We start from the raw sequence: 24352 nt of genomic DNA, 5'->3' as shown, positions 1-24352 counted from the left end.
ACGTCATCTCGTAGTGGTCATAAACACGTTCAATGTTAGTTTTATGATATGGAAATGTGAAGTGCACATTTGGACTCACAGGTGTTTGGCTTGCTTCTATGACATTAAATCGGTATTTATTATAATCCTCAACGTCTTTCAAAATACAATGAGTCCTCTTAATTTACAGCATTTCCCTCACTCAGACGACAACATTTTGCCCAATTAGCAGGAGGGATGAGGGGAACCTCTTGTCGCGTGCTGTGCTCAAGTTCAGAATGGCTGTCAGTCAAAACCCATACAGCGCTGTGAAGCGCAGAGCCTGAGGTCTGAAGTCATGTATAGCATGTTACTGTACAGCCACTGCGTTCCAATTTAGGTGCTTATCAGTGCCCAAATCTGCCATTTTCAACCCGTATAAGGGTATGAGCATAAAGGGCCTCAGATGGAATCTGCATTAGGGGGAAATAGGGTCACAGGTCGCTCCTCACCCGTTGTCACTGTTTTTGTTGACGTACTGAGGAGCGTCGCGCAGCATGGTACAAAGAAATGGCAGTACATAGTGTGCGACGACGTCAGAGGGGGAAAAACAGTGGTGGTTGTTTGAGGTAACTTCTTTTGTTGTTGTAGTATCACAAACGGACGTGGCGGTTTCACCATTAAGGACTCCAGCTTTTAAGGTGTCTGTTCAAGCTGTCACAACAGGTTGTGTCAACCACCTAAAAACGGACTTTAATAACGTTGCAGATTATAAATGGTTACCTCGGAATGTCTCTCTCATTATTATATATACTGTATTGCATTTACTCTGAAGATCTTTACTGATCAATGAAACCGGTAAAGCCTAAGAGTTATTTTGCTCAAGGCTGGTATTTATATTGTATTTCGACGATGATATTTACAACACTTTTTACTGGTTCATTTATTTTATTTCCACTGTGTTCTTTGGGAGTCTGAAGCTCTCCTATAACCATAAAATTGACTCTCTGAGGAGAGGAATCCAGCGCTTTACAGTATAACTGCCCTGAAGGAACTCTAGAGCTCTGTTGCGGTGTTGTCAGAACGTACAGTGTATTTCAGCAGTCTTTCTAGGGATTGGCCTGTCGTCTCAACAGCAGCCAACAAGCACTGGGAGACCCGGCATGAAGACTGAGGTGAAAGAGATTTCCCCTAGCTTTATTGTTTTATACAGTTGTATTGTTTTATTCAGGATTAGACCGAGCCTATCTTCAGAGGAGTGATTTTTGGAGTGTGTGTTTGTACACTCCTATGCCTGGGTGTGTTTACCTTGTGCTACTACTTCTCAAGCCGAGCGTTATCCGAGCTCCCTCTCTGCTTGCCAGATTCAGCTGGCATTCCTGCCCTACTGTTGACGCATTGACAGGAAAAGCTTGATACCCGTTTGAGACATATAATTCCCCAAATATTTATTATATCCCCAAATATTTATTATGTTGTGTGTTATTCCTTTTTCCCCCAATTAACTTTTTGTTCCAATCTCAACCCCTACTTGTCTTCCTACTAAGCTGGCTTCTCTAATGAGTAGGGTCCTTTTGGTCCTGGAGGATTGGAGTCGGTAGATTGACCAGCCTTTGTGTCTGCTCCAACAAAGGCAGGTAGTGGTGTCTTAACAAGGCCACTTGGCACAGAGACAAGCAGCTATGATCTAATGGAGAGCACGGTTGGATTAGCTGTGTGTGTGTGTGTGTGTGTGTGTGTGTGTGTGTGTGTGTGTGTCGTGGGGGGATTAGCACTCCCTTGTATCGAGGTTGGTTAGCATAGCTCTTTGATCAATGCAGATTACTGTAGTGTTGGACTCAGACCCTTATAACCAAGTCCCCCCCCCCCCCACACACACACACACACTACATTCTCCTCTGAAGTACTGCTCTCTAATCCCTCGGTGGCCATAAACCATCTCTTGGTTTTCAGCACTTTATTAACCGAATGTGACGTTAGGAGAGTCCTATTGGGGAGCCTGGCTGAGAATTGATGGTCCATGAATCAGGGGTTTTCACTGAGGGCTGGTGTCGGGGGATGCTATTAAAGCTCCCTGTTGGAGAATTATTTTTAAGGGGGGAGAGAACATGACATCAGATAAATGCTGGTCTATATGCGTTGAGAGAAAGAGAGAGAAAAAGATTGAGAAAGAGCAGAGAAAATATATATACTGTATATACAGATCTTTTTTACGTGGCAGCGAGACTCTCCGGTCCGTTTTAAGAAGAGGGATGGAGGGAAGGATGAAAGGTGGCCGCGGTGCGTTTCCTCCATAACGGCGGTTGGGCCGTGGCCCCAGGCGGCTCCCTCAGACCCCAGGGCCTCTGTGTTTGTGGCGTGTACACTGTGCACAGGTACGAACAAGAAAATCCCTGTTAAGTTGTCTTGTGGCACTTTGTTGAGAGCTGCGCCGGAGCCGTGGGGAATGTGGTATGGACGTGTGAACTGAAGACCCTCAGAGGGAGGTTGGGTGGGTGTGTGTGTGAGGTTCAGTTTCTTCATGGCCCTTTTGAAAGGGGAAGTGTATGTGTGTAAGTGTGTGTGTGGGGGGGGGGGGGGGCATCTATGTTTGTGTGTGTGTGTGAGGTTCAGTCGCGCCGCAAGCCCGATATAAGAGGAGGGGCCTGGCGGTGTCTCTGTACTCAGGGCCAGACGGTCGGGCGGCTCCCACGGGGGCCCCTGCGATACGTAGCTTCCCGGCCGCTGTCATTCATCTGGTTAGGTTTGTTTGACCTCTGACCCCTCACCTCCAACCATTTGAACCCCCACCACCACCAACCTCAAGGAGAGGGACACAGCGCCCACCGCCAAGCTCTCTAATACCGAAGGGAAGAGAGAAGGAAGGGAGTGATGGAGAGAAATGAGCTGAGTAAAGAAGTGAAAGATTGTGAGAAAAGAGAGCGCCCAAAGAGAGATGGAAACACAGTGAGTGAGGTAATGGCAGAAAGGTCATTACCATTACCTGGTAATTACGGGTTAAATAAAATAAAAATTGAGACAGGGATGACTCAGTGGTCGGAGACTGGTTTTACAGTAACTGCCTCCCATAACTCAAACAGAGAGGGGAAAACATGATCATTCCTATCAGTACACAACTACAGCTATGAAAGCCTTTGACAATGGAGATTTCCATCGTCTATATGGTTGCATAAATGGTCAGATGAGTTGAATTGTTGAATTAATATGGTCATAAATCTACCCCAACCTTCCATTTGCGTTACTGTGTTTCATTGTGACAACATGGATACTAGAACAATAGCACTGAATGGATACTAGAACAATACTACTGAATGGATACTAGAACAATACCACTGAATGGATACTAGAACAATAGCAGTGAATGGATACTAGAACAATAGCACTGAATGGATAATAGAACAATAGCACTGAATGGATACTACAACAATAGCACTGAATGGATACTAGAACAATAGCACTGAATGGATACTACAACATTAGCACTGAATGGATACTAGAACAATAGCACTGAATGGATACTAGAACAATAGCACTGAATGGATACTAGAACAATAGCACTGAATGGATACTAGAACGATAGCACTGAATGGATACTAGAACGATAGCACTGAATGGATACTAGAACAATAGCACTGAATGGAAACCACAACAATAGCACTGAATGGATACTGGAATAATAGCACTGAATGGATTCTAGAACAATAGCACTGAATGGATACTAGAATGATAGCACTGAATGGATAATAGAACAATAGCACTGAATGGATACTACAACAATAGCACTGAATGGATACTACAACAATAGCACTGAATGGATACTAGAACAATAGCACTGAATGGATAATAAAACAATAGTACTGAATGGATACTACAACAATAGCACTGAATGGATACTAGAACAATAGCACTGAATGGATACTAGAACAATAGCACTGAATGGATACTAGAACAATAGCACTGAATGGATTCTAGAACAATAGCACTGAATGGATACTAGAACAATAACACTGAATGGATACTAGAACAATAGCACTGAATGGATACTAGAACAATAGCACTGAATGGAAACCACAACAATAGCACTGAATGGATACTGGAATAATAGCACTGAATGGATACTAGAACAATAGCACTGAATGGATACTAGAATGATAGCACTGAATGGATACTAGAACAATAGCACTGAATGGAAACCACAACAACAGCACTGAATGGATTCTAGAACAATAGCACTGAATGGATACTAGAACAATAACACTGAATGGATACTAGAACAATAGCACTGAATGGATACTAGAACAATAGCACTGAATGGAAACCACAACAATAGCACTGAATGGATTCACTGAATGGATACTGGAATAATAGCACTGAATGGATACTAGAACAATAGCACTGAATGGATACTAGAATGATAGCACTGAATGGATACTAGAACAATAGCACTGAATGGAAACCACAACAATAGCACTGAATGGATACTTGACTACAACATCTCAACATGGAGTTCCCTCAGCCTCCCAGTACAATGGACCATTCCTCATAATCTCATCTCTCTCTCTCACCCTGTGTCTACGCAGGACTGTGGCCTGGTGGTGCAACCAGATCAGCCCTGTGGTTTGGAGCCACTCCCTGGGCCACTCTCTCCAGGCGAGCCCCAGGCCCCAACTCGGCCCTGCATCTCTGGGGATGTACCAGGTCTGTCCCCCATCAAAGATATCACTTCACATTGTTTTTATAGATTACATTTCCTACATAGCTGAAAGGCTTTATGAATTACTGTCAGAAAAAATATTTGACTACAGGATCCTCAGAAATGTTCTACTTAGAAATAATTCTCATCGCTCTGAAATGTTATGCATACGTGCCCAGATGTCCATATGAAACCCTGCTGTGTGTGTATCTGTACAAGGCTGATTTAAGAGGCCAACACACTCTGCCCTCTGATTGAAGTGCAAAAGGTCAGAGGTTAAACTAAGCTATTAAATCCAATATCCTACCCTGCAGGGCAGAGAATAAATGTCAGCAGGGAGAGCGATGTGACGTGTCTGTGAAGAATTATAACTAAATAATATGTGTGAGAGTTGTGAAAAGTCTGTCTAGATTTTGTTAATGGAAATAGTTTATTAATGAATATAGATGTGTTTTTTGGAGCAGGAACAATTAACCACTTCATTCACTTCTGGTTGTCTAATTGCCTGTCCTTCTCTCTTCATTTCTTTCCTTCCCTCTCTTTTTCTCTACCCAGGTCGTTGGGTGGTTCCTTGCCTCAGCTGTGCCGACAACCGGACCTGTGACTGGAGAGAGGTTGTCTGGCAACCCGAGGGCTGTTACCACCCCTTGCTGGACCTCCCCCAGCTGCAGGACTGCATGATGTACAGGAAGGTAAGCCCTAAGGCAGGGGTAGGCAACTAAATTCATCAGTGGGGTGATTTTTGTCAAGGTGGATGGTCGTGGGGCCAGAACATAATTATAATAATTTTGCAAATTGACCACAACTAAGAAGAGAACAATCATGTCATACCTTGTTTACACTGAGACACAATCACATACACTACATGGCCAAAAGTACACCACTCCATGGCCGAGTAGCCGCACACTAGTCTAAGATCACCATGCACAATACCAAGCGTCGGCTGGAGTGGTGTAAAGCTCGCCGCCATTCGACTCTGGAGCAGTGGAAACTTGTTCTCTGTTCTCGCTACAGCATACAATGACATTCTAGACGAGTCTGTGATTCTTACTTTGTGGCAACAGTTTGGAGAAGGCCCTTTCCTGTTTCAGCATGACTATGCCCCCGTGCACAAAACTAGGTCCATACAGAATGGTTTGTCCAGAGCAGTGTCAAAGAACTTGACTGGCCTGCACAGAGCCCTGATCTCAACCCCATCGAACACCTTTGGAATGAATTTGAACGCCGACTTCGAGCCAGGCCTAATCACCCAACATCATTCCTCAACCTCACTAATGCTCTTGTGGCTGAATGGAAGCAAGTCCCCACAGCAATGTTCCAACATCTAGTGGCAAGCCTTCCCAGAAGAGGCTGTTATAGCAGCAAAGGGGGAACCAACTCCATATTAATGCCCATGATTTTGGAATGAGATGTTCGACAAGCAGTGTATGTCCATAGTCCATGACCTGAGTTCAGGCACTGCTCTCATGTCCCTAGCTAGCTCTCTTCTCAGGTTACTGTCCCACAACAGTACAGATTAGAAATGAGCTTGTTCCCCAAAAACGGGAGGTAGGTGGGGTAGGTTAGCAGCGGGCGCTAACTGGGTGCTAACTAGGCGCTAACAAGGCCCTCCAGCTGAGTCATAAAAGACGACACATGGATCCAGACAGACAGCAGCGCCGACAGATTCAGTGAGAGTGATAATATTTTCCACATGCATAAAACTTTCGCATGTGCACACATACACACACACACGATGTCTATGTTTGTGAGAGATATTGCACAGGGGATAACATAATGATATGGAAGCCAGCTGTACTGGTCAGGCTCTTTAGAGTGTGCTTGGTCAGCACTGTGTGAGAAAGGTGTGGGCAGATATGTGTGTTAAGACTACGCTAACCAGCATGCATCTGGTCTAAAGATGGACCAGAGATGATCATGTAAGGTAACAAGACAAGGCAGTGTCTAGCACATTTCCCTAGTGAGTTCATTTGATGGCTAAGCCATCCCTCAAACATCTCTGTTTTTCTTTTTCTCTCTCGCTCTCTCCCTCTCATTGAAGCCAGGTGGAGAGGGTAGATGAGGTAGGCTATGGTATGATGCCTCTGAGGTGAGAGAGTGGGGTTTATGTGACACTGTATGAATAGGTCTGTAAACCCAGCAGGGGTTGGCAGAGCTGAGGACAGGATGAATGGTGGAGGGACAGAAGCAGAAAACGGTATGAACTAAAGTCTTAGCCTTTAGTTCAAATCCTCCAGTAATGCTAATGGGAGGGCATGTAGTTTGCTGCACTAGTGTCACAGTACGGAGCGGCCCTCAGGGACGTAAAGCCATTAAACCAACCCGGGAAATATATAAGGCATAATAGGTATAAACCTTATTTAAAGGTTTTTAGCGGGGACTCCATTTTGTCTGGCAGAATTTCTGGGGACCCCATTTTGTCTGGCAGAATTTCTGGGGACCCCATTTTGTCTGGCAGAATTTCTGGGGACCCCAATTCTTTCCCAAGAATTTATTGCGCTCCCACCCCAAATCTAATGACACAACCTTAAAATTGGTCAATTTAGATTTTTACATCAACAAAATAACCTTTGATTCATTGCATTTTCATATTTTATCAAAATGAAAGGAAACCAATAAACACATTTACTCAATAAAATTGTATCGTTCAGATTATCATTCTCAAAAATGTTTGTGTATTGCCCCATACAACAATCTGTACTCTTAATTATTTTTCCTAAAAAAAAAAACATTTTGGCGACCCCACTGCAGTTTGCGACTTCGGCTTTGAATACCACTGCCTTAGAGCCATAGTAGGTATTACAGTCCTAGGGCTTTCTATAGGCTTAGTCAAATCTCTCTAGGGAATGTGGATAGTGGTTTAATGAAAGCTGTCTCTGGTGAATGTGGGTAGTTTGTGAAAGACTTGCCAGTTACTTCCAGGTCAGAGGTCAGTTTGGGGCTTTAGCCACTTTAGCTCACATTGCAGCTAATTTTAATAAAGCCTCTCAACTTCCTGTCCTCACACACCCTACCCAGTCTACCCCTTTGGCTTTTCACGTTTGAACTCTTGACTGTTTCTGACAGGAGACTTTAATATGGATCTGTATCAATAGTGATTTGATGCATGAGTTACGAGTTACATCAGTTTGCTCCAGATGTCGTGTTTGTTACGTTTCTCTGGACTTTTCTCATCAACAGATTTGGACAATCAGAAGCTTTTCACAAAGATGAGATGTTTGCCACCTAAACTACAGTCCATCTGTTTTGGCTCTGTTCTGTGTTTGAAAAGGCTCTTTCACACACTCTGATTGGCTTAGCTGGAAACTGACTTGGACACCTTTGAAATGTCATATTGTGTTATGTGGATTGGTCGCAATAGAAGCATCCCACTGGGCACAGATGTCAATTCAACGTCTCTTCCACTCTTCCACTGGTTGATTCAACCAGTGTGCCTAGTGGGATTTGCCTTTCATGTGTTCACATTTTGGCAATGCTGCAGTCAGCATTAAAGGTCAGCAGTTATATATTTAAGTACATGCCAGTCAACTACAATGAAATCATTTTGAAGTGCAAATTCAATGAAAACTGGGCCATACTCATTAGGCAGGAAACCAAAGAAATGGGCTGAAACGGGGAGGGACTAAATGAACTTGTCCAATAAGAAATGTTCATTTCGTTTTCTGCTCCAAAACACTTTGGTACGTTTTTCTACGGTGTGCCCTAATGAATACAACCCAGGTGTTCTCGATCCTGTCAAGTCAAAACCATTATTCTTGCCACTCAGGTAATGTTCATAGGTGACTCCACTAACCGGGGGATGATGTACTTCCTGATGGAGCGGGTCAACTCTAGTCTGGAGGACTGGGGCAAGGCCCACAACAGCCTGATCTATCGCAACGTCAATCAGGGACACACACACGTCTCCTACTCCTACTACCCACAGTTCTGGCTGGAGCAGAGCCACAGACCCACCTTCCAGAGGGCCCTGGAGCAGCTCATACTGAGGTGAAGGAGAGGGGGAGTCTGTGTGGGTGGATGGATGAGAGTGGGCGTTACCGCCCCTGCTGCACTAAAGTATGTCCTGTAATCACTGCAGTCTACTCATCAGCTGTTAGATTGGCATCAAGAAACCATATGTATGTAGAAGCCATTTTGGCTCTTAGCTCCCATAAACACTCAAAGCCCTGTCCCCCCATATGGAGAGGGAGCCTTAATCAGTTGCTGTGATCAAAGGGCCGGGGGCTGCGTTTAAGAGTCATGTGTTAGGAGTCGTGTCACAGTGTAATTTAACACAGCAGGTCTCCCAACCACGACTCTCTCTCTGGGACCGCACTCTGCTTTGGATGTGACTACTGAAGGATATGCTGAGCAGGTGGTGTGTGTGTGTGTGTGTGTGTGTGTGTGTGTGTGTGTGTGTGTGTGTGTGTGTGTGTGTGTGTGTGTGTGTGTGTGTGTGTGTGTGTGTGTGTGTGTGTGTGTGTGTGTGAAAGCAGTAGTGCGTTGTCAGCATGTGTGCCTATGCCTGTTCAATAGACATAGTCCTACTGGCGAGCTGATGTCTTTTTGACCTTTGATCCCCTCCGAAGGTCGCGCCCCCTGGAGAACTCCCGTCAGACTGTGCTGGTGGCAGGAGGTGTCCAGTGGCTCAACACCAACCACCTAAGGATCATGAGAGAAGTGCTGGAGAGGTAAACCCACTGATGCATACACTCGGTGGCAAACTCCCTTCATGACCGTTCAGGAATTAGCAACTACTTAATTAAATCTATTCACTGGCCAAGAATAGACCTCATTACCCATTTCTCTCCTCCAGGGAAGGGCTACAGGATATCATGGTGGTGGTGAAGTCTCTGGGCATGGGCTTCCATCTCCCTGTGGATGGCATCCGCTCTCTCTCACTGGTAGGTCCATCCTCCTGTTTGTGTGTGTTCAGTTTCCCTCTTGGTGTCTCCTCCTCTACTCTTTTCTCTGTTTGATTGATCTGTTTCTCTCTCTCTCTATCACTCTCTCTCTTGTTCTTCCCCTCTCTCTCTCTCTTTCCCCCTCAGCTTCTCTCTTCACTCTTAATAATTTTTCCATGCTGTTCACATTACTGCTTATCTGTTAAAGTTTTTAAAAGGCAGTGCTTAGTCACCTGGTGGATAGCCCTTTGCCCGTGCCATGTGTATTTATCTAAAAAAAAAAAACATTATTGGCTAATAGTCCATGGCTTCCAATATGCTGACTGGTCCAACATCAGCAATGGGCACCTGTTCAACAGCAATACAACTAATTCAATTCAAAGGTCAGTTATATTTCAGGCGTGTTGCAATAGGCCTCCGGGAACTGTACAAAAATGTTATGGCTACGATACGGCTCCCAATGTGAGTGTTTTAAGATAGTTTTTCCTTGTGTTGAGTAGCGATTACTTCTTTGTTGTCTTACTTTAACTTGCCCAGAGAGGAGTACAGGAGCTGTACAGAGAGAACAGCAACATCATCACCGCCGCAAAGCACTATGGGTATGAGGTCATAGACACATTCAGTGTCACCATGGGCCGCTACAAAGAGTTCCTGCAGGGACGGTGCGCCTGCCATTTTCACGAGGTAACCCCTCTCATCCCGCCTTCTCCTTTGTCTAAAAAATATTAAAAAACACAGCACTCCAAGTTCTTGCCCCACCCTTATTGAAATTCAGCATGTTCCTTTTGTTTATCGTAGTTTATATTCATTCTCAGGATTTGTTTGGTTACATCCTAGTCAGGGGCGGCAGCGTAGCCTAGTGGTTAGAGCGTTGGACTAGTAACCGGAAGGTTGCAAGTTCTAACCCCCGAGCTGACAAGGTACAAATCTGTCATTCTGCCCCTGAACAGGCAGTTAACCCACTGTTACTAGGCCGTCATTGAAAATAAGAATTTGTTCATAACTGACTTGCCTAGTTAAATGAAGGTAAAAAATAAAATAAAAAGTTATTCAAATCACAGCACAATGTTACCAACACTTTAACACAGATATTGCATGTTTCTCTCTGGATACAGTAATTGATACCAATTATAACTAATGGTTTGTCTAAACTTCAGAGAGCACAGCTAGATCCACAGCAAGTTCTTTCCCCATGGACTCCCTCTCCGACTGTAATATCTGAAACAACTTCATTGTGGATACTTGATATTACTGTTTGCGCCCACGCCGACTTACCAGGAGGGAATCTTTGGGCTTAAATAATCCTGGGATTTAACCCTACGGTAGATCCAAATGCTGAACTGCCATTTTCTGGGCCCAGAGGAAATCGGTTCTTATGCCCTCTTGATTAAACAATCCCCCTCCATGTCAGGGAGCTTTCTAGAAGGAAATACTGCTGTACCACACATACACAGACACACACACACAATCCCCTTCTGCCCCCTCTCCAACTCCCTGTATAAAGAACAGTCACTTGTTTTAATTCAGCTATAAAATTGTCCCATGGATCGGTTAATCAGTAATTAGCCGTTAGGCCGGGTTTTATTGGGCAGTAAAGCTCCACGTTGGTAGCAGCTGGGCCCCAGGGCGCTTGTGAAGTGGTTACGGTCATATATACGAGGGCATGTGCCCCCCTCCATACCCCCGCCCCTCTCAGTTCATATGGGTCTTAAGTGACAACAGGATTTCCCATAAGGAAGCCAGAAGGTGTATGGGATCCATGAGTGTAGTTATGTCTAACCCAAGCCTCTGAGGGGATGGACAGGGTTTCTGTTATATCAGGATTTAGGTCAGGCTTGGATTGTTCCAGTGTGGTTTATATTAAAGGAGCTCCAGACTGTGACGATGGGTTTGCGCTCTGTTCTGTTCCGTGACACCCCAGGCAACGTTAGCTAGCCTCCGGTAGTACAAGCTCTGGCCATGGTCTAGTTACCTAGTTACAGTATAATGTCAGTAGGTAGATGTTGTGTTAGAGGTGAGGTGTTGACGTGGTTCTCCTTGCTGTGTTCCTTGAAGGTTGAAAAGCTGTCCTTCTCCAAGGCTCCGCTACACAGGAAGATGAAGCTCCTTCGACACGGCGAGGAACCTGGAACCAGAACAAGTGGAACTGGAACCGGGTTCAGTGATCAGCCCACCCTGCAGCACCAGGACCAGTGGGCGGGGTCTAACTCCTCCACCTATCACGTGAGAGGAGCGGTGAACCAGGTGTACTCGCAGATCCTGCTGAGCAGACTGTGTGTGAGAGACACGGGAAACTAGACCCACCCCTCACCACCACTGACTGTGTGTGTGTGTGTACTTGTGTGTGTGTGTGTGTGTGTGTGTGTGTGTGTGTGTGTGTGTGTGTGTGTGTGTGTGTGTGTGTGTGTGTGTGTGTGTGTGTGTGTGTGTGTGCGTGCGTGCGTGTGTACATGTGTGCGTGCGTATCCATACAAGCATCTCTCTAAAAAAAATTAGAGGTCATTCCGTCCAGGAAGTGCTGGAGTAACAGGAGAGTCCTGACTGGTCAGCCGTGTGACAGACATCACCACTGTCTGTCACACAGACCTCCTCTGATTGGCCCACACACTGGGCCCCCTGTCATGTGACTGCTGCCTCTGCTAGGTAGAGGTTTCCAGATGGTCGAAGAGGGGGATCGCTGGCCTAATACCAAAAGACAAGGGAAGCAGCTGGAGAAAGAATAAAGAGGAGAGAGCGAGAGTGACTGTTGAAGGAGTGTGTCGTGTGTACATCCCACATGTAAGCCTTGCTCTCCAACCAACTGACAATGCTCCCTCAACGCTCCAGCACAAACCTTTACAATTGTATAGTTTTATAGTTGTGGAAATGTTGTACAGCATTGGTTCTCAATCCTCTCCTCGTGTATCCCCGGCAATTCCATGTGTTTGATGCATTCCAGAGCTAGCACACCTGATTCAGATTCAACTTGTCAACTAATCAGGTGAGCTAGTTCAGGGCTACAACAACATTGTGAAACGTCTGGGGGTCCCCGAGGAGTGGTTCGAGAACCACTTTTGATGTGTGCCTTTGATGCCTTTGTGCATCAGGAAAGCCGATCTCTCGCCATTGAAGGGACTTCTGGATATCCAGCTATTCCTCCTCATATACAGTACCTCATCCATCCGCGTGTTCTGTGGACACCACAACGTATTCTATTCTATGCCAAAGATATGACGAAAGCTGAGCTATTCTTCAAGCGATTGTCTTGTGTAGGATTTTCTTATATTCCTACATCTGCTTATTCGTGCCCATAATGTTGATAATCAGTGTATAATGTTTTACATGCAGCATATTGTTGACATGCTAATGAAGGACTGGTGTAATGTATGCTATGGATCTATATATATTGTCTTATCTGTCCTCTGATCATTTTTACGGAGGGAACTGAGCTGGTGAAGATGAAGGTAATTGTAACAGATAGCCACAAACACATGCACACGCACAGGAGTGGAGACTACCTGCTTAGCTCTGTTTAGTGGTCCTATGGGAACATTGATAGCAAACCTAATCATTTGATTCAGTGATTTTGAAGGAAAACTGAAGGGAAAAAAACAGAAAGACATATTTTCCTCATACTAAATATTATCAACACTATTAATTTATTATTAAAGAACATGTATCTTCAAATGGCACTAACTTCAGCTTTGTGTTTCCAGATGGTACATATAAGAGTTATTCCGATACAATATTCTCACATTAAAATATATATTTTCTTAACTAAACTTTGTGTCCTCGAACTATGTTCTGAAAGCATGAAACTGTGTTTCGAAAGTTCCACAAAGCCTTAGCTTATAAACAATTAGGATGTTGGCATCGCATATTTCCTCTTTAAGTTGTGCACAACATGAGGATAAGCCTGTACATGCTGTTTGCGCACAGTATTAGACAAATCCTTTTACAGTCAGCATCCCAATTCAACCATGCAGAGGTATGAAGCCGTGTGACGCTCTGAGGAAGATGGGCAGAGGCGCGCTCTTGTTTTCCTTCTTCGTTTTGTAATTTCCTTCGTGCCATCGAGACCAGAGTTTGTCCCGCATAGGCCTATACATGGGTCACCTGGTTTAGAAGGACATAATTAGGGAGACAAATGTTTAATTAGGCTACAGCTGTGCTATAATAAAATGGTTGTCGGTGTAATGTGGTTTAACTCCGTCTTGCGCGTAATGTGCCCTGTCCGACTCCTCTTTGCAGTCATGTCCCGCTAATCCGACACATCCAATCACCCTACCCACCGTGTGATCAAGGCAGAGATCGAGCAACACGATCGAGAAGTAAAACGAATGTAGATTTAAATGCAGGCTTAAATCGTGTTTGAGGTCAACGTAATGTTAGAGCCTTACTCCAGAAAGTTGTCAGTCCATTTTATTGAGGCATATTTACACTGAAAATGGTGTTCAAATTATGTAGCCTCGGCCTATCTAAAAACGTTATTAACACGGTTATATGACCGCAATGAAATGTAATACAATGTAACGATATATGGAAAATATTTCCATGTGTTAAAAACGTTGGTTTTACAGTGTGTAGATCAAATAAAGGGAACGCATAAGTCAAGTGCGTGCGTAAAAGTGTTGAATGGTCAAATGGAATTGTCTTGTGCGATATGCGGATAAATAACAGCATTGAGTGAGCGAGGGATAGAATAAGGTAGATGCAACAGTCTCGATCGAAGGGAAGGTTCATGTAAAAGGTTACAGACAAAGGCTTGCCTTTCAGGCACATGTACCCGCCCTGAAGACGTGGGCCTGCCGCCTGGGTTGTTGTCGCGCCAAGGAGGAATGGTGGACTCTGCCCTGCACTGCGGTTCCGACCTCTGATGTCAAATTTCAGGCAGACCTTTCACTCTGCACTGTTTTAGTCGGGGAATTTGAAAGGCTTGGGGGGAGGGGGGTTGTGACATTTCTGGGGGAGACCTCACCTCGTCTGCCCCATACCGCCCTATAACCCAGTCCAATATACTTAACAGAAAGGTGGTCAGTCAACCCTTTTAAAAATGTAATTACATTGTCTCATCGAAATTGCTCTCTGACTACATATGATGTTTATTATTCAGGAAAAGGCAAACAACTCAATAGTGATTGAAAATGTTTGCTCAAACATAATTGGTTACACAATGGGCAATGTGGTTATTGTCGTTGCATTTGAATCAACCCTTTATTCATTTAAGATATATATTTCAAAGGCAAAATTATATTCCAAATCTTCTAAACCTAACGAATATTACGCAATTTACGAGCACCGGGGAACAAAATAGCCTCAGGATGATTTCGATGTATTGAAATCATGAGGACATTTTCTCTAACTGTAGTTTTATATAAATCTTAAAATGGAAACCAAAATGGAAACCATTGCATATGAAATCATTAAATATGATTATAGATAAAATATATAAATATGGTTGTCATAAGGATTAGTTAGAATTAAATTGGTATCCAATTCAAAATTCATAACCAGGCCTTGTTTATCACAAATAATTGTGTATGAGATAATCTATTGTAGGCCTATTATAAATATGTTATGCATTCAATTTACTCAAGGTTTCGTATCAAGGTATTTTTCGGGGGGAAATGATCATTATTCTCGCCTGACATGATTAGGTTTAGAGCGCTTGAGTGAAGTGACCATCATAAAGAAGTGTTCTGCTGGCTTTTGTGTTTCCTTCCACCTTCTCGGTCGTTACTAGTTACCACAGCCACAAAGTCATAAACCACGCCCATTTCGACCATTTATATTCTTAACATTTTATTTTAAACCTAACCTTAACCACATTGCTAACCTCAAATTAAGACCAAAAATTACATTTTGTTTTCATACATTTTTACGATGGGCTATTGCCAATTTTGACTTTGGATGTGCTATCTAGTAGAAACCCACCTTCTCCCATGCCAAACGTTTTGCCCAGTTCCTGTCAGTGCCAGCGGCGGCATGCGTTTTCTTTTCGCGTCCGTCCAATTATCTCGTAGGACATGCGCGTCTGCTTAATATGAATCCACGGGTGCGCCAATCCGAGCCTAGGAGCGCGCCGCCGAGAGACTCTGTGTGGGTTCTCCCAGTCCAGGATAAAACTGTTTGTCTGTGTTTTGGGGAACACTGTCGGGAACTTATCACCCATCCAACTGTAGGCTACTACTAGCCACTGAGACACGTGATTGGAATCACCATTCCGCCCGCGTCCTCTCTCCCTCCCCGCGGATGTTTTTTTACTGAATTGCTCGAGATAACCACGGATTGAGGATTAGTTCTGTTAGGGTCTTATGTTGTGGGGCTAGCATGAGACAGAGCCCAGCACCGATCCAGCGCTCTATGGACATACCCTTCCCCAGTGCCCGGGAGGCAAGTCGGCTTCTGTAAATGAGGTGGCCATGGAGAGAAGAAGCGGCTGCGGAGTACATCAGATCTGCTTTCTGTTTCTCTTACTGTTTTCACTGTATCCTGTCTGCTGTCGAGCCAGTTGGATGTAAGTATATTTCATTGCTTGTGATTAAACTTGTCTTTTTGTCAAATTGCACAATTTTCTTTACGCATAGAATGCAATTCCGTTTGGGGCTGAAAGTGGTTTCGAAAGTAATTTATTGTCTCCGCTGCTTGCTTTGTGTCTCAGGTGGTTGGGAATAACCTCCGTGGGAGTACCAGAGAAGCTGGGCTGCGCCAATCTCCCGCTGACGCACAAGCAGAAGGACCTGTGCAAGAGAAAGCCCCATCTCCTGTCAAGCATCAAGGCCGGCGCGCGCATCGGCATCGCGGAGTGCCAGACGCAGTTCGAGCACGAGCGGTGGAACTGTTCTACCACCAAAGAGCTCTCTGTGTTCGGCTACGAGCTAACCAGTGGTAAGGACAGGCGGTTTAAATACTCGTTTTAATAGACATGAAACAATAGGGTGCTTTGTTCTCGTTTGTATAAATTCGTGTGCACTTTTCTGGCCTATTGATCATGTTCTTTTTGATTGGGATTAATTTGGAAAATTAGACTATATTTTGGATGCATCTAGTGGTTGTATTCCATTATCCGATATTTAATGTGTGCCCACATCATTTGGTGTTTGACCGTTTAAGGCAATTGCTGCATAAAAACAGTCCCCCAATTGTCTTTCTATTTGATAGTGCGTCAAAAAGAGGCACGTCTTCCATTTTCCATAACTCTTTACTCGTGATCGGTTTGGTTTGACTCATGAACATGTTTAATGTTGTCCAGGGAGGGAAGGTGATTTGATTTGCCGACTCAAGCAGCTGTATCCCCTATGGGGCGAGAGAGAGAGAGAGAGAACGTCTGCGCACATCTGTTTCGGTTTAACCGTCCCAACACACCACTTATCCACGGTCAAGTGTTATCTTTGAACAGAAAACTCCTGCTCACCTCTGGTCCTAAACCAGCCGGGATTATCCTAATTAGGAGATTCATGGTCGACATGTAATTTAAGAACACAGTTTCTTTGTTCTAGAGATATCGTTCCAGAAATCTGTCTCCATGCAGCTTTCCAAGGTGGTTAAGAGTCAGCGCATGGTTTAGCTATCAACATGTTATTTTCACATGAAACTCATTCTTCCAAATTCCTCTCTATCCTTGTTGCACCCAGTCACATGCAGTCTATCAACTTTCTTCACTCAACCCAGACGGAAAAAAATCGGAGAAAAACTGACCATATAGTTTATGTTGATTTAGGCCAATGCACATCTGTTATCAAACCGCAGAGCATACGTTTTTACAGTTGATTGTACGAATCGGGACATGGGATGGAAATGCGGAGATTTAGCCTATTGTATATAGTTTAAATCTCCGCATTTCCATCCCATGTCCCGACTCCTACAATCAACTGTAAAAACGTATGCTCTGCGGTTTGATCACAGGTGTCTTGTCTTCGTGTTGGAGACAATGTTCTTATCGGGTTAGGACGCAGCAATTTTGGGGGATAATATAATGCAACACAGAACTTAAATTACAGCAATTGTCATTTTGTTTTAATGATCCAACCTTCAAAGTGCCAAACTTACATTTGAAGTGGTGATTTCTTGTTGTTCCAGGGAGGTAAAGGCTTTTCTTTCTCCATGTAAATTATTGCACAAACGTTTTGAATCAACTTGTGGCTTGGACCTCTGATTTACGTTTTTTCCTAGATTTTGTTTAAAGTTCATACATAGTTCTATGTCATTCTTAGAACCTGCACTCTCTGAATACACTTAATGTCGTCAGGTGCCATTGTGCTTCTGTTCTATCCCTAAGATTCTGCATATTTTAGAGTTTTGTCTAACCAGCCCATTCCATAAGCTATAAACATTAGTAGGCTACCCCCTTTCACACTTGGGTTTACATTTTTTTCAGCCTTCGTTCATTACAGGACATAATCGAATGCTTCTGTCCGGTGGTCAGCATTCCAGATGGTCGTACAAGTAACTGTGATACCGGTTTGATCCGTGCTACACATTTATCATCATACCAACATGTTCTAAGTCTCTCTCTGAGCCAGTGCTGTCTGTCCTCACTCAGGGCCTACTGTGGCCCCTAACCTGTGAAGTGTAACCCAACACCCCCCTCACACAGGCTAGGACAGTTCCCATGGGGCTATGTGTCTGCTCAACTCACATCTCACATGTATCCCTCCAGAGCAAAGATGTATTATACGACCACAATGGATGGAAGTTGTATGGATATCTAGGCCTGTGCTACTGAGACGCACGGAAGTTGTATGGATATCTAGGCCTGTGCTACTGAGACGCACGGAAGTTATATGGATATCTAGGCCTGTGCTACTGAGACACACGGAAGTTGTATGGATATCTAGGCCTGTGCTACTGAGACGCACAGAAGTTGTATGGATATCTAGGCCTGTGCTACTGAGACACACGGAAGTTGTATGGATATCTAGGCCTGTGCTACTGAGACACACGGAAGTTGTATGGATATCTAGGCCTGTGCTACTGAGACGCACGGAAGTTATATGGATATCTAGGCCTGTGCTACTGAGACACACGGAAGTTGTATGGATATCTAGGCCTGTGCTACTGAGACGCACAGAAGTTGTATGGATATCTAGGCCTGTGCTACTGAGACGCACGGAAGTTATATGGATATCTAGGCCTGTGCTACTGAGACGCACGGAAGTTATATGGATATCTAGGCCTGTGCTACTGAGATACACGGAAGTTGTATGGATATCTAGGCCTGTGTTACTGAGACGCACAGAAGTTGTATGGATATCTAGGCCTGTACTACTGAGACACACGGAAGTTGTATGGATATCTAGGCCTGTGCTACTGAGACACACGGAAGTTGTATGGATATCTAGGCCTGTGCTACTGAGACACACGGAAGTTGTATGGATATCTAGGCCTGTGCTACTGAGACACACGGAAGTTGTATGGATATCTAGGCCTGTGCTACTGAGACACACGGAAGTTATATGGATATCTAGGCCTGTGCTACTGAGACACACGGAAGTTGTAATTCTAGAATTGGCTGAAAGGTGTGAGAGTGGAATCTTTTCAGAATCCACCCAATGCCTGCTTTAGAGGTCCACAGCCACTGTTACACAATAATCCATGCATACCTTTGCCCTACCAAAAACCTCTTTCCATTGACTCTGACAGGGACCAAGGAGACGGCGTTTATCCACGCGGTGATGGCGGCGGGGCTGGTCCAGGCAGTGACGCGCTCCTGCAGTGCAGGCAACATGACGGAATGTGGCTGTGACACCAGCCTGCAGGGCACAGGCTCGCCCAGCGAAGGGTGGCACTGGGGCGGCTGCTCAGACCATATCCAGTACGGTACATGGTTCAGCAGGAAGTTCATAGATAATGCAGTGAAGAATATGTCCTCAGCCAGGGGAGGGGATGCACTGCTCACCATGAACCAGCACAACAGTGAAGCCGGGAGACAGGTGAGACGCAACACACACACACACACACACACACACACACACACACACACACACACACACACACACACACACACACACACACACACACACACACACACACACACACACACACACACACACACACACACACATTGAGGGCGAATAACACTCACAGAGCATGTACAACACACACACAGTGTACAGAACCAAAACAGCACAACGTTGAAGTCCAATGTTAGATTAGACACAATACACCACAGAACAAAACACACACACACAGATCCACAACCTAGCTAGAGAGAAATAGTCTTTTATAGTGAACACAGTTGTTAAGGGGACTCTGGGGAGTATGTAAAAGCTGAATAGGGCACATGGGAGCTGTAACTCTAGTAGTCAAGACTCTAGCAGGTGTAGGGTTCATTGTGTCTGAATGAATGACTGATATGACAGTACTAATCTAGCACCATGAAAGGAATCCTACTGTAACTATTATAGTTATGGGTTTCGTTCACCATATGGGGTTGGAGAGGAGTTAGGATCAAACCATTCAGTGGTTAATAGAATTTATCACACACTGTTAAAAATACTTTCAGGAGACGTTCTAGGAAGTGTGTGTGTGTGTGTGTGTTAGAGAGAGACAGAAAGATTGGAAGGAAGGGAGAACAAGAAGGTCAGTGTGAGAGGGGGATGCTGAGACGGGACAGAAGGAGAGAGGGGGAAGAAAGTGTAACATCCTCGATAATGTGAGTTAATGGGTGAGGCGTGACAGCGTGACTAAATTGTAGCAACGGTCATCAAAATTGTTAAAGGGTTTTAAAAACAAGTCTAATAAAATGCAACAGTTGGACAATGGATGAAGATACTCCAAACATTTTGAAATGGTATAATCCATCAGATATTGACTTAATTATATTACATAAAACATTTTACCGGCACAGACAAATAATGAATGGAGTTGAGGGATTTTGGTGGGAGATTTAGGTATAGGCCACTCAGGAACGTTCAATGTCGTCTTGGTAAGTAACTCCAGTGTATATTTGGCCTTGCGTTTTAGGTTATTGTCCTGCTGAAAGGTGGATTTGTGTCTGTTGGAAAGCAGACTGAACCAGGTTTTCCTCTTGGACTTTGCCAGTGCTTAGCTCTATTCCTTTTCCTTTTCAGTGACAAAAAAATCTAAATGTTATCCATTTTAAATTAAATGTAATACAACAAAATGTGGAAAAAGTCAAGGGCCTGTGAATACTTTCTGAAGGCATTGTATACATTTTCTTAGTGTATCAGGTATTTTAAAATATTTTGTGTTAAAAGAGAGAAAATTATAGGTGGCTCATTTGCATAAATACACAGGCTGTATATATGAATAAATTAACATAACGGAGTGGAAGAGGGCTGCAACCACCCAACACTTTCTATGTATACCCTACCTACACTCACCTGCACTGTCTAGACTTCCTCATTAATTACTGTTGTCATATACTCTTGCATAATTCAACAAGTGTGCAGGATACCCACCGATAAAGTCAACACGCTTGGCTCTAGATTACGCCTATCTAAACCTTGTTTGTGAGATCAGACATATAACTATAATCCGAGTGTTCATATTCGGGAGTTGCTTTCATTTCAGCACATATATTTTGTAAACATTTCAACTGTATTAAATGATTGCTTTTTTTTTTTTTATCCCCAAAAAATGAACATCCATCAAAATATCTAGTCTTTTTTTGTGATGTACGTGTCAGGACAGTGTGTTAAATCCCAGACAAAGCTTTAGTGTTCTTATATATTCAACGGTATAACAATGATTCCATTGATCAGTGGTGGGAAAAGAACCCAATTGTCATACTTAAGTAAAAGTATAGATACACTTTTACTTGAGTAACTTTCTATCAAGGTAAGTTATCCAGTAAAATACTACTTGAGTAAAAGCAGACGGCACCATTTTCTTGGTTTGAAAATGTACGGAGAGCACGGGGCACACTCCCAACACTCAGACATCATTTACAAACCATGCATTTGTGTTCAGTGAGACTGCCAGATAAGAGGCAGTAGGGATGCTCACGTATTCTCTTGATAAGTGTGTGAATTGGACCATTTTCCTATCCTGCTAAGCATTTAAAATGTAACGAGTACTTTTGAGTGTCATTGAAAATGTAGAGAGTAAAAAGTACACTATATTCCTAAAGAAAACAATGAAGTAAAAGTAAAGTACAAATACCCCCAAAAAATGACTTAAGTAGTACTTCAAAGTATTTCTACTTAAGTACTTTACGCCACTGAGTCCATTTCAGCCATTACAGGTGTGTGTTTTACAGGTAATTACAACCATTTCTGTAACGTTAACGGGGGAAAAACGTCAGTCACAAGCAAGAGTATGAAACAGGAGTAAAATGAAAGCAATCGATCCAGTGAGATTTAAGTGACGTGGATTTTGCACCCCTCAAACACAGGAAATAGATGGCTGAAAAAGATCCTCAGGTGGGCAGGGCATGCGCGTTACCACTAAATAGCATTCACTAAGACACACTTACTGGGTTTCTCTCTTATCAACTAGCCACTGTCAAGAGGAGAGGGATGTGGACACAATGGTAGCAGTGTATCTGTTTACTGTAACACACACACACACACACACACACACACACACACACACACACACACACACACACACACACACACACACACACACTGCCTTTCCAACTAAACTGACCCGACAGGGAAGAGGGAGTGGGAGGAGAGGTGGAAGAGGGGTGAAAGTGGTAGGCTCTTCTGGGGTCATCCTAAGACCGCTGTAGAGCCCTGGGGTTTGTGGTCCTAAAGAAAATGTCTCCTCAATCTCTCAGTTTAAACTGTGAAGAACAGTTTAACTTTTGTTCCAGTTGTACACAGCACCCAGGGAGTCTATTGTGTCAGAGTTAGAAGTAGAATGCACAAACCTCAGGACTCATGTTACAGTCCCAGTCCAAGATCCAGCATTCAGAACAATAGATTGTGATTTTGCTCAAAACATTCCCACAGCGTTTGTGTAAACAAAAGGCAGTCTCTATCAAACAGAGTTCTGGTAGCTAGTCTGTCGTAACATTTACAGTGTTGTAATTCTTATTGTGGTAAGTCTGTTGTTATTCCTAACACCATCCTCTCCATCTTTCCTCTTTTCAGGCCGTCGCCAAGACGATGGCCACCGACTGCCGTTGCCACGGCGTGTCGGGCTCGTGCGCCGTGAAGACGTGCTGGCGCACCATGGCGTCGTTCGAACGCGTGGGCAACTTCCTGAAGGAGCGCTACGAGGGAAGCGTGCAGGTGCTGGACCGCTCCAAGAGGAAGGTGAGGAGGAAGGAGAAGGACCAGCGTCGCGTGCCCATCGGGAAGGAAGAACTTATCTTCCTCAACAAGTCTCCTAACTACTGTCTGGAGGACCGGCGCTGGGGCGTGGCGGGCACTAGAGGGCGCCGGTGTAACCGCACCTCGGCCGGCCCCGACGGGTGTAACCTGCTCTGCTGCGGTCGAGGGTATAATACACACGTGGTTCGCCACGTAGAGAGGTGCGAGTGTAAGTTTGTGTGGTGTTGCTATGTGAGGTGTCAGAAGTGTGAGAGCATGAATGACATGCACACCTGTAAATAGGGAGAGGGAGGCAGGCGATGGCACGCACACACACACACATACACACCGTCCCAAATGAGAGACTAAAAGACTTCCCCATCATTCCTCTCTCCCATGGACAAGAGGGGCACAGCATCAACAACCCTCCATCTCAACCCTCAGGAAGACAGTATTTATACACCACACCAGCAGAGGTAGACAAAGACAGTAGAAAATCGTTGACTTTTGAATGGCCTATCAGGGCTCAGCCTTGTAGGAGGCTATCCAATGGGACAGGAGTTCCACAGTGTTTCAGAGGCTTGAGGATCCACACACTCTGACTACCAAACATGGACATCTTCGCAATTTACTCGGATGAGTCGAAATGAGCCCCGAAACTCAGACTCTATGATAAAAACAAACTGAACTTTGATGAAAGTTAAAACCTCACTCTTCAAGTCTTCAAATGGACTCAGTGAATGGTGTGTAAGAGGACCAACAAAGGGACCAAAAAGTGCTTGTAGGGGGACCCTGTCCTGCAGGGCCGCAACAGCTTTAAAGGACTGTAGAGTAGATGCAGTAAACGGTGTCAGTACATTTCCAGATCAGAACGAAGTCTCATCTAGACAACAGAAGACTAGAGCCATAGGCAGTACAGGGATTGGGCAACCGTCAGAGGTTGCCATCTTTTGTGTCATTTCTATGGCTCTCTTCCAGGCTAGGGAGCAAGAACAGATCCTGCTTCCACCCATGGCTCTATGGTGATCGATGGTGGATAGATTAGGCTTATTCTCGTTGGAAAGCTTGCCGTATCAATGCATAGAAAGAAGTCTTGAAATAATCATTCCAAATTGTATTGAATTTTTGGAATAAACTGTAAAGTAATGACTTCAAAAAGATATGGTACCATGACATTTAAAAAAACATTTTTATTTTAGATATTTTGGAAAGATTTCTTGAAACCTAAAATGTTTGTTTTGTACTATTCAGATTGCAAAATTCAGGGCAGAGTGAAGCTACAGGTGCTTTAATTGAGAATATGTCAAAATGGCGTAGTATTTTTGTAAATTGTTTACATTTTGTAAATATTAAATTATGCTGTATCACACGATGAGAGTGTCTTACGATTCAAGCCCATCCAATGCTCTCAGACATACAGCATGTGTTTGTCAAACTGTACCACTTAATGTGTTGGTTTTCTGTTTGTCATCATTGTATTACCAAGGTCCTTTGTTATCCTTTTGCTGTCCGATCCACTTTTTCTCTTTCCTGTGTTTGTGTTTGGATCCGAAACCAGCTATAAATGAAGGAATGCATCAATGGAACGGAGCAGTTTGTTCTCAGTAGACCCA

At 44.1% G+C, this 24352-nt stretch overlaps 2 protein-coding genes across 2 annotated transcripts in view; both read left to right on the top strand.

Annotated features, from left to right (window-relative positions):
• Positions 1–13295, top strand: part of LOC115133115 (cadherin-like and PC-esterase domain-containing protein 1) — a 76959-nt gene extending 63664 nt beyond the window's left edge. Inside the window, exons 15-21 of the mRNA XM_029666021.2 lie at positions 4539–4656; positions 5207–5343; positions 8418–8638; positions 9220–9321; positions 9447–9534; positions 10072–10218; positions 11590–13295. Coding sequence (XP_029521881.2) covers positions 4539–4656; positions 5207–5343; positions 8418–8638; positions 9220–9321; positions 9447–9534; positions 10072–10218; positions 11590–11832 — 1056 coding nt within the window. The 3' untranslated portion in view covers positions 11833–13295. The remainder of the gene's footprint in view (positions 1–4538; positions 4657–5206; positions 5344–8417; positions 8639–9219; positions 9322–9446; positions 9535–10071; positions 10219–11589) is intronic.
• Positions 13296–15495: 2200 nt separating this feature from the next.
• Positions 15496–24111, top strand: LOC115133724 (protein Wnt-16-like). Its single transcript, XM_029667208.2, has 4 exons — positions 15496–16030; positions 16175–16401; positions 19156–19445; positions 22578–24111. The coding sequence occupies exons 1-4, from the start codon at positions 15936–15938 to the stop codon at positions 23040–23042; spliced, it is 1077 nt and encodes a 358-aa protein (XP_029523068.1). The 5' UTR covers positions 15496–15935; the 3' UTR covers positions 23043–24111.
• The last annotated feature ends 241 nt before the right edge of the window (positions 24112–24352 follow it).

Source organism: Oncorhynchus nerka, unplaced genomic scaffold (assembly GCF_034236695.1).
Source record: "Oncorhynchus nerka isolate Pitt River unplaced genomic scaffold, Oner_Uvic_2.0 unplaced_scaffold_21___fragment_6___debris, whole genome shotgun sequence".
NCBI lineage: Eukaryota > Metazoa > Chordata > Actinopteri > Salmoniformes > Salmonidae > Oncorhynchus > Oncorhynchus nerka.
Note: the sequence above shows the minus strand (reverse complement) of the source record. Positions and strands in the feature narration are given on the sequence as shown.